Source organism: Neovison vison, chromosome 9, assembly GCF_020171115.1.
Source record: "Neovison vison isolate M4711 chromosome 9, ASM_NN_V1, whole genome shotgun sequence".
In the NCBI taxonomy this organism is placed as follows: domain Eukaryota; kingdom Metazoa; phylum Chordata; class Mammalia; order Carnivora; family Mustelidae; genus Neogale; species Neogale vison.
Genome location: NC_058099.1, coordinates 31,175,897 through 31,185,976, shown reverse-complemented (window position 1 = coordinate 31,185,976; position 10,080 = coordinate 31,175,897). Strand labels below are relative to the sequence as shown.

Below are 10,080 nucleotides of genomic sequence, written 5' to 3'. Positions count from 1 at the left end.
TTTCCGCTCGTGAACACTCACTGACTCCTCGAATTCGGTCGAAACTCTTCCTCAGGTGCTCTTTCTTCGGTTTTCCTGACTTGGCGAGCTCAGAACCAATTGTGGGGACAAGAGAGATCAATTCCTGGGCGATGACAGAATGCACGTATTTTTAGCCTAGATTTGGGTGCCACAAAACGGCGGTGAGCGCAGTGGGTGCCTGACAACCTTTCTGCGCCCCCCCCCAAGGAGGTGTGATGCTTCTTGCCCAGGAACCCCATTCACCTTAATCACTGCTTCTTTGCCCTTACAATTCTTTGTAATTAACGTAGCATTCATAGTGACCCTCCACCCCCCACCACCACCACCAAACCATCCTCTCCCAATACGCCCAGCCCCGGCCACGACGACCAGCCTGGTCTCACTTTAAGCTCTGTCTCTCCCGGTGCCCGCAGAGCCTCCTGCGGAAGAGCGCAGTCCGGCAAGCCCCCGTCCTGAGCCTGGACCCTCAGCGGAGCCGGGTAGCACAGTCACCGCTTCGCCTCGCCGGACGTCCCCGCCTCCCACCCTCTCAGCCTCCGCTGGAGAGACCCACAGCCCCACCATTCAGCGCGCAAGATATCCTCCAGGTAGGTCTAAAGGCATGACGCCTTATTCCTCTCAGGCTGGGAGAGGTGGGGGCGGGGAGGGGGGTGATGCACACACCCAACAGGCGGGCTGTTCCACTTGCCCAGCACCAGGGCAGTGACTGTTGACCATGCATTTCACAGAACAGGTGGCCTCCTTGCACGAAGCTCCTCTGGATACCACACCCTGTTGCTACCTAGTAGAGCAGCCAGATTTAATTAAGCGTTGCATTTCTCAAAAATATTTTTCCTTAAAAAAAAAAGATACGCCAATAGATTAGGATCTTATTATACATTTTAATGTCTCCATTTTTGCTCTCCTTTTATATCCAGTTTATGCATGTAAAAGTTATGGACTCTCTTTGAGCAGTACAGAGCATTTATGTTTGTACAGAACCCAAATCATTTGATGCAGAAGTTTGGATTATTAAAGCGCAGAGGAAAAGAGAAAAAGCATTTGAGCTGAAAACCAAGGAGTAAATTCTAATTGGGCAAAAGAAAGGATTGCAGGTTTGACTTTTAACACCTCTTTATGCCTTTGTTAAAGAGATATCAGGTGCCTGGACTGTGTAATCACCAAAGGTATGCAGATCAATAGAATTTAGGAGCAAGCAAACTCATATTCTAGCTGGAAACCCCAGAAAGACACAAAGAAGAGCAATGCATAGGGACTGGCAAGGGAAGATGACAGAAGATTAATGGAGAAATCCTAGAAGTGCTGAAGGAAGAATAGATGGAACATTGGGCAGTGTTCTTTCTTTTAAATCATTAACCTTTCATTTCACCCTAACAAGACAGCAGGATAAGTAATCCTTGAACTTCAAACTAGTGAGTGTTTTTAAGGCCCTTCTTGGAAAATGAAGGCTTGAACTGGCCTCTCCTTATCACCGCTTCTTCCCACAGGCCCTCATCACCTTTTTTCAAGTCAAGATTTCATCCCATACACGCATGACTCAATCAGATTTGGAAACGTGGGTAAGAGAAAGATGTCAAAGGAAATATGAAGTACTCGCTTTTTTTTTATTAGTCACAACTTCTAGACCATAGACTCCAAACAGAGGTGAAGCACCTGCTTTCCCTTTGGTTCAGAAAAACCAACCACCAGAAACTGCCCATTTTACCATTTCTAATTAGCTATAGAGAAAGAGAAATAATAAGATTTTTAAAAAATCAGCCACTAGATCCAGTAATTTCCAAGGCCTTCTCATCCAGCTCAACCTCCCTGAACAATAATAAGCATCCTGGATACTAGTCACTTCAGGGGCTCAACATAGTCAACTGGCAGAGAAATTGAACCTACTAAGGAACTGCTTTCTTTTGCAGAGGTACTAATTCTTCTGTCATAAGAAAATTTGTAAGCTAACTCACCTCTTATAGTAGCTGTAGACTGTTGTCTTAAAACAGCCACTGATATATTTTATTAGTCAGAATTGGGGGATATATATACACTTATATATGTATATATATACACACATATATATATGTATATATATACATATATAAGTGTATATATATATATATATACTGTATACGGCAGAGAGCATGTTTGGTGGGTGTTTTGTTGCAGCTGCTGATCTTTTTCTTTGCAGATGGCATAAACTCCCCCGAGTCCATTTCCTGGGCCTGTGTTCCCACCTCTCCACCTAACTGGCTGAAGTCATCACTAGGGGTCCACTTTGTGTAGGCTGTTAGCTGTGTTTGGAGAAATGGGGAGGGGGTGGGAGAAAGCGACCACAACATGTGTGGGTAGGCTCAGTTGGCACTCATAAAATGTTAGAATGTCAGTCTTCCTTGGCCAGTAAGTCTTGCAAAGGACACTTTTTTTTTTTTTTAAGTAACTCAGATTTCTAAATCAATGCATGTGATTTTGGGGACTAGTGGCCTCTTTCCCCAAAAATAAACCAACAGAGCATTCACTGGCTTTCTTTTTGTCCTCCCAACTTGTGGCCAAGACCACCCCCATTTAGTTTATAGGATTCAAAACCCCTTCATCAAAACATGACTGGGCTTATGAAAGAAGGAGTCAAATTTCCCAGATCTGGTGGAGAACAAGGGCAAGAGAGAGAAGGTGGGCAGAGGTCCCCAGGAGGCCTGGTTTTGGCATCCTGTGGCCCCTTAGACAGTCTGTCAGGAATTCCGCTTTCTCCAAGGAAGAAAGTAAGCATGAAGCTTTAAATCTACTCTATTGGAAGGAGGAAAGGATGGCACTTCCCCTCCCATTTCCCAGATGAGAGAGCAATGAACCCAGTGGTACCTGTCAGCCAAGAGAGAGTGCTGACTTGCTTCTGACAGACCCTTTTCCCTGTCCTGCAGATATGCCCTGCGTGCAAGCCCAGTATAGCCCTTCGCCTCCAGGTTCCAGTTATGCAGTGCAGACCTACGGCTCGGAATACACCACGGAGATTATGAACCCCGACTATGCCAAACTGACCATGGACCTTGGCAGCACTGAGATCACGGCCACAGCCACCACGTCCCTGCCCAGCTTCAGTACCTTCATGGAAGGCTACTCGAGCAACTACGAACTCAAGCCCTCTTGCCTGTACCAAATGCAGCCATCAGGGCCACGGCCCCTGATCAAGATGGAGGAGGGCCGCGCGCACGACTACCACCATCACCATCATCACCACCATCACCACCACCACCAGCAGCAGCAGCAACAGCAGCCCCAGCAGCAGCCATCCATTCCGCCCCCATCCGGCCCGGAGGACGAGGTGCTACCCAGCACCTCCATGTACTTCAAGCAGTCCCCGCCATCTACGCCCACCACGCCGGGCTTCCCCCCGCAGGCGGGGGCGCTGTGGGACGACGCGCTGCCCTCGGCGCAGGGTTGCATCGCTCCGGGCCCGCTGCTCGACCCGCCGATGAAGGCCGTGCCCACCGTGCCCGGCGCGCGCTTCCCGCTCTTCCACTTCAAGCCCTCGCCGCCGCACCCGCCCGCGCCTAGCCCGGCCGGGGGCCACCACCTGGGCTATGACCCGACGGCCGCCGCCGCGCTCAGCCTGCCGCTGGGAGCCGCCGCTGCCGCTGCCGCCGCCGCCGCCAGCAGCCAGGCCGCCGCGCTCGAGGGCCACCCGTACGGGCTGCCGCTGGCCAAGAGGACGGCCGCGCTGGCCTTCCCGCCGCTCGGCCTCACGGCCTCCCCCACGGCGTCCAGCTTGCTGGGCGAGAGCCCCAACCTGCCGTCGCCGCCCAACAGGAGCTCGTCGTCGGGCGAGGGCACGTGCGCCGTGTGCGGGGACAACGCCGCCTGCCAGCACTACGGGGTGCGCACCTGCGAGGGCTGCAAGGGCTTCTTCAAGGTGAGCGCACGCCTGCTCCTGGCGCCCCCTTCCCCTCTGCAGCCAGCCTCCTCTACCACCTGCCAAGTGAGCGTCCAAGAAGGTCCTTCCCCATCCAGAAGTGGCATTATTATACTGTGCGTGCCTGTAGCCTTTCCTAGCACCTTCACATACACTCAGAGGTTTTTAACTTGAGGTCCATGAACGGAGGCAGACCTGGACTCCAGGGAGCTGTTAACCTCCCGACTTGGCTTTACCTTATGAACGTTTTTCTGGAGAGAGCCTTCAGCAGATTCTCAAAAGGATCCCTAGCCTTTAAAAAAAAAAAAAATTCAGAAGCCTCATTGTATTCCTCCTCTGTCCATGCAGGGTATCGGAGGGGATGGGGTCTGTGTTCCAGGCCCTGGACATTTATATCTCACTTAATCCTCATATAAGAGCTGAGACTCTAGAAGCAGACAGACCCGAGATTGAATTCTGACCACCCACTAGCCATTTTTATTAATAGTATCTGGAAGGTAGGTATTAATTATCCTCGCTTCACAGATGAGGAAGTGGAGACTCAGAGAGGTTCTTCAAATTATCCCAAGACACACACTCTGTGAGAACGTTTCGCAGGTCTGCACCAGCAGAATAAACAGGAGCAACTGGCTGGTTGCAGGTTGGGGCAGCTCCCTCTGTAGAAGACAGAAGCTGGGGTCTCACCAGTCCCCTCCATCTCCGTGCCACACACAGTGCTAGGTGTGGACACTGTTCATTATCTCACAGGCCCAAAGGAGAATTTTACAGGCTCTTCGGCTTCCTCCATATCTTACCCCTGAGTAGGCTGAGGCCTAGAAAGAGAAGCCTTGTGCGTTCTATAAATGGTGATTTAGTGGGATGTTTGGCCGTTCCCGCTGGTTTCCTTCAACACTTGGGGTCAGTGCTCTTTCTACTGTTGAGGGAGAAGAGGCCTTGTTCTCTTGCCACTCAACTTTTGCTACTGACTCCCAGACTTCTTCAGACACTTAATTCTGTGCCACTCTCTCTACTCCCTTGGCCATTATATCAGGCATTTGTAAACCCATAAATGTTCTCGCACAAAAGCCACTCCCTGGCCTCCAGGGCCTGGCAGAGTGGAGGGAAAAGGGACGCTAGATGCTGATTGGGTCTCTGGTATTTGGAGGCCAATAGGATATATCTGGGAGTGGGAGTGTGCTAAAATTGGAGTCAGAACACTCAAATAGGAGTCCTTGATTTGTCACCTACCAATAATCCAACATACCATGTTGAGCATGGTATGTCTTTCTAGGCTTCCATTTTCCAATCAGGTGAATAAAATTCAGAGAAGGGCCATGAGTATCAAATTAGATAAAGCAGTTATGAACACACTTATTTAAAGGGCCATAAAACAGTAGTTCGTTATTAAATGAAAACTACCAAGTATTTATTAAAATGCACGTGTGTGGATTGGTATGCCTACCAGCAAGCAACACTTATTTTTGATCTGGGGTTAGACATCATGCAACTAATTAAATTCTGCAGATAAATGAGAAAATGCTTGTGGAAAGACTTTGTAGTATGTCTAGTGCCATATAGGAGGTATGCAGAAATTTAATGTTTTAAATGTAGAACCCTCAGTTTAGCCATTTTTTTTTTCCTGTCTGAACTGCTCACGCTTTACCAGGGTTCTTTCCAAGTTAACCACATTCCTGTAGCAGATTTCATTTTCACAGTATTTCAGTGGAAATGCTGAAGGGCAATGAAACCGGCAGCCAAAAAGGGTAAAAGAAAGAAAAACAATTAAGAGAAGTACGATTAACCCACAAATATAATCACTTCTGAATAATTGAGAGTTAACCAAAATACAGGAGTGGTAATACATTCCTCGTCTAGAAATGTCAATTAAGTGTTCCCCAACAGCGTCCCTTTTCTGCAGCAATGCCTTGAAAACAAATCTATACTCAAAAGGGGGGGGGGTAGGATGGGGGAGAACCACCCCACAGATCTGTTAATTAAAGGAACAGGAGCAGGTTTTACCCAGTGGCTTTCTACCATTAAATTGAATTCTTTAAAAATGTGACATGAGTGCAGTTAATGATGGGAATTCAGTGATTGAACCATAACGATCTCTCCCTGTCCTTAAACTGTGCAGACACACACAAATGTGGGGAAGGTTTCAGGTTATTGGGAAGATATATACCTGAAGCAAAATGCCATCAGCACTCAAACTGGCAGGTAGCCTTGAGGATGATGGCAAGAAAGAGAGTTTCAGAAATTACTGCATGTCCAATGAAAGAGAGCTTCATTCAGGAAACATAAGTTTCCTACCCTTACAGACTGTTGAGAATTTAAATGCTGGAAACTCAGAGATGTGTTTGTGTTTTGGAATTTTGCATTTTAAACTAAATGGATCTGGCTTTGGTAGATTTTTAAAGTCGTAGAAGCCGTTTAGAAACCATTCCCGAAAATGAAATTAAAAGGTAATGGGGTGAAAACTAATTCATGGGGCTTGAGAACTGCTAAAAGTAAAAGATTAAAAGTGAATCTAGAATTTTTGGACCCCAAATAGATCACCAATCCTAAATTATTTGGATTCCTTCCTTCCTTCCTTCCTTCCTTTCTCTCTTTCATTCTTTCTTTAATGGGGTCCAGGCTTACTAAATAAATTCCAACTTTCTGCTCTATTTGGAGTTGTATAGATTCAGGTAACCTCTGAATAATTTCACCCTAAGTAGTAAATACACATCCACTTGTACAAATTTTTTTTTAATTTTTTAATCATTTTTTAAAATCTGGAGCATAAAACATGCTTCATTATTTCTCTAGGTGTCATTTTCAAATTATATGTGATGCTGAAGAATAAAACATCATTTTATATCCAAGTCTAAGGTTTATGTTGTATTGTTTACAATATGACTATTTTGATGTCTATGTCAGTAGTCATTTACAAGATAACCTATTAATAGGAATTTTTATTGAAAATGTATGGCTCTCATATTTCCTTTTTTTTTTTTCTTTTTTAATCTTTTGGTTGGGTTGGTTTTTGTTTTTTTTTTTTGGTGTGGTTTTTAGTAACCAATTTTAAGATTTTACTTTCAAAAGTCAGAAATCATCAGTTTACCCTAGATATCCTCTTAAGAAAATATTCTCTTAATATATATTATCTTAATATCTTAAAGATAAAATAAATGATATAGGCAGATTAAGCAATAGTGTTTTTTTGCATAAAAACATTTGCTATATGTTTTAACTAGTCAAGTCCTGATTTTGCTTTTTATGATTTCATCTCTATTGGGGAACAAAGCCAGTTACTGTGATATTTGACTTACAATAGTGATAGCCAACAAAGTACATCCCAGATAATTTTGATTTTATTTTAATAAGGTCAGCAATAATCAGGGGAGTGGAACAAGTAGAAAATTGTTCCCAAAGGGATATTAAAAGTGGAGATAATCTAATCCTCCAAGGTATGATATGTTGACCTGGTAATTTCAGATATGATTTTATCATTCAGACTTGGGTGTCTCCTGAGACTTGCTTCAGAACAATCCGAGATGATTTTCATTGTCAGCAGCTAACACTAATAAAATTGTTTTTCCTGCAGGCTAGCGTGTTAGGAAATTAAATTTATCTAATTATACGAATTGCACTGTCGCTTTTCACATTGTAATTAAAATACATCTTGTCAGGTCCTACCTCTTTCCAGAAACTATTAGTTGACTATCTCTGTATTGTGTTTTCCCAGAGAACGGTTCAGAAAAATGCAAAATATGTTTGCCTGGCAAATAAAAACTGCCCTGTAGACAAGAGACGTCGAAACCGATGTCAGTACTGTCGATTTCAGAAGTGTCTCAGTGTTGGCATGGTTAAAGAAGGTACGGATATAATGCTCTTTATTCAGCTTGCTTATACCTATTCTATCACTGAGAAAAATGTTGATATTAATGTTGGGATAGTGAATTTTCCTAGTTGCCTTTTCTTTCCAACATTTTACTTTTATGGTGTGTAGTACCATTTAAAAATAGCCAAGGACTACTTATTCTAATTTCTCAAAATCAATAGAGAGCTTGTGTACATACATCTCTGTTCTATTTAAGAAGGGGACTTTCAGGGCTAATTCATTACCAGATGTAAGTATGAGTGATTTTTATGCTGCTTGTTTCAACTCTCATTAAATCATTGTGGGGATAGAATTCCAAACTCATTGCCACTTTTAAATGGTTGGTCTCGTTAAGGATTGCTCCACTGTAATGTGTTTTGATTCTTTCTGGTGATTTATGGCTCTTTATGGATATCTTTGAAGACATTTTTTTCTTTCTTTCTCTTGGCATCAGTTGTCCGTACAGACAGTCTGAAAGGGAGGAGAGGTCGGCTGCCTTCCAAACCAAAGAGCCCATTACAGCAGGAACCTTCTCAGCCCTCTCCACCTTCTCCTCCGATCTGTATGATGAACGCCCTTGTCCGAGCTTTAACAGACTCAACACCCAGAGATCTCGATTACTCCAGAGTAAGTTTCATGATGTCCTGCTTTTCTAATGAATGATCCGGTCTCTGTTCATGATACTAGTAACATGAGTTGATTGAATGACTTTGCACCTGGCGCTGGACTGAACAGTTTTCATACCTTTCCTATATTTCTCCCTTCATTTAGCAATTCTGGTGCAACCATTGTGCCCAATCATTTTTGCCTTATTGGGTCTCTAAATGCCTTAACAAATGACCCTGACAGTGCTGCACCTGTCACACCATTGTTGCAGAATTCCTGGTGCTTGTGTCAATGAAAATCTGCACAGGTGAATTGCGGTGTGTAGGTTTCTTTCGTGGTTTAGAGGAAGGGACCAATGCTTTTTTCGTATTGTGATCAAACCATCTGGGTGAGCCTCAAGTTATCCCTCACCAGTTTACCCAATTGCATCAGCACTGATTGACCTGCTGCTTATTCAAGGGATTAGACCACTGATGGAGAGGAGCGAGCTCTGGCCTTGACATTGGGAGGTGTCAGGGGTATCGGGATGGAACGCTGCCTCTGCTGTTCCCTGCCAGTGTCACCTGGCTCCTGCTCATGGCTTTCTCATCCCTACAGTGGAGATGATTATAATATTTAACCCCAGAGGGATGTTTGGAACATCAGTCACACAGGAATGATGGCTTTGAAAACTGTAAATGAGTACCAGTACTGTTATTTAAGTCAACCAAAGCATACCACTATTTTTATTTCTCATAAGATGTGGTCAAATATCATCAGTTTGAACTCTGAATATTCCCAGAAATTTGTATAACACAGAGGAGAACCATGAGAAAGGATTTTCTGAGCAAATGTATAAACATCACTGGACTCAGAAAAGCAAGCTTCTAATAAGACGGGGGTCTCACCAGAGAGGGTTATTGGGTTATTTCTGCACGCTAGACATTGCAGTCTATTGTCTCGTCTCACCACTTAACGAACCGTGAACTGTGAGGATAGTCCCCCACTCTCTAACCCAAGAAAACTTAGAAACACAGTTTGCACACAGATGAGAGAGAAGGGCCAATCCAGGGATCTCCAGTTGATTGATCTGGCTTGGCAGCGACTACCAGATTGCCCTCCCCAGGTCTAATCAGTATTTCAGACTTCTGATGGAAGAGCTGGCAAAGAGAGTGTGTGTGTGTGTGTGTGTGTGTGTGTGTGTGTGTGTTTGTCTGCTGTGTGCCCTCCTTCTGGGCTGCAATGCTGACAGAAATGAAGGGGTGATTGGTAAACCTGCTGCGATCCTCCCTCCTTCATCCTCACTCTCATTATAGGCTGTGAAGCTTCCTCTCCACACCTAATCACAAGACTTCAAATGAGAAGCATGGCAGACCCTTAGCACCAAAGGTTGAGGACTCTTATTCTGATTACAAGTAGCATCTCTTAACTAAAGTCAAGTCTCAAATAATAGTCTAACAGAATAATGCAGTGGTTAAGGGTTTAGGCTGTGGAACCATGCAGGCCTAGAAGAAAATCCCGGCACCGTCATTTAGTAGATGGGTGACCTTGAGCAACCAATGAAACCTTGTAATGCCTCAGTTTCCTCATCTGTGTTATGGAGTGATAATAATAATATCTACTTTCTGGGGTGGTCTGCGAAGAAGAGTCAATAAGATGATACTTGTCAAAGCTTTAGCACAGTGCCCTGTACATTATCTCCCTGACCAACCTTTCTTTCTTTACCATTTGTTGAATGTTAGAACTA

General features: G+C 44.6%; 1 protein-coding gene across 2 annotated transcripts in view; it reads left to right on the top strand.

Annotated features, from left to right (window-relative positions):
• The first annotated feature begins 510 nt into the window (after positions 1-510).
• Positions 511-10,080, top strand: part of NR4A3 (nuclear receptor subfamily 4 group A member 3) — a 34,704-nt gene continuing 25,134 nt past the window's right edge. Inside the window, exons 1-5 of one of the 2 annotated variants that reach the window (XM_044265263.1) lie at positions 511-608; positions 1,509-1,580; positions 2,919-3,907; positions 7,614-7,743; positions 8,203-8,375. In XM_044265263.1, coding sequence (XP_044121198.1) covers positions 2,921-3,907; positions 7,614-7,743; positions 8,203-8,375 — 1,290 coding nt within the window. In that variant the 5' untranslated portion in view covers positions 511-608; positions 1,509-1,580; positions 2,919-2,920. The remainder of the gene's footprint in view (positions 609-1,508; positions 1,581-2,918; positions 3,908-7,613; positions 7,744-8,202; positions 8,376-10,080) is intronic. The other variant, XM_044265264.1, reaches the window with a different exon arrangement.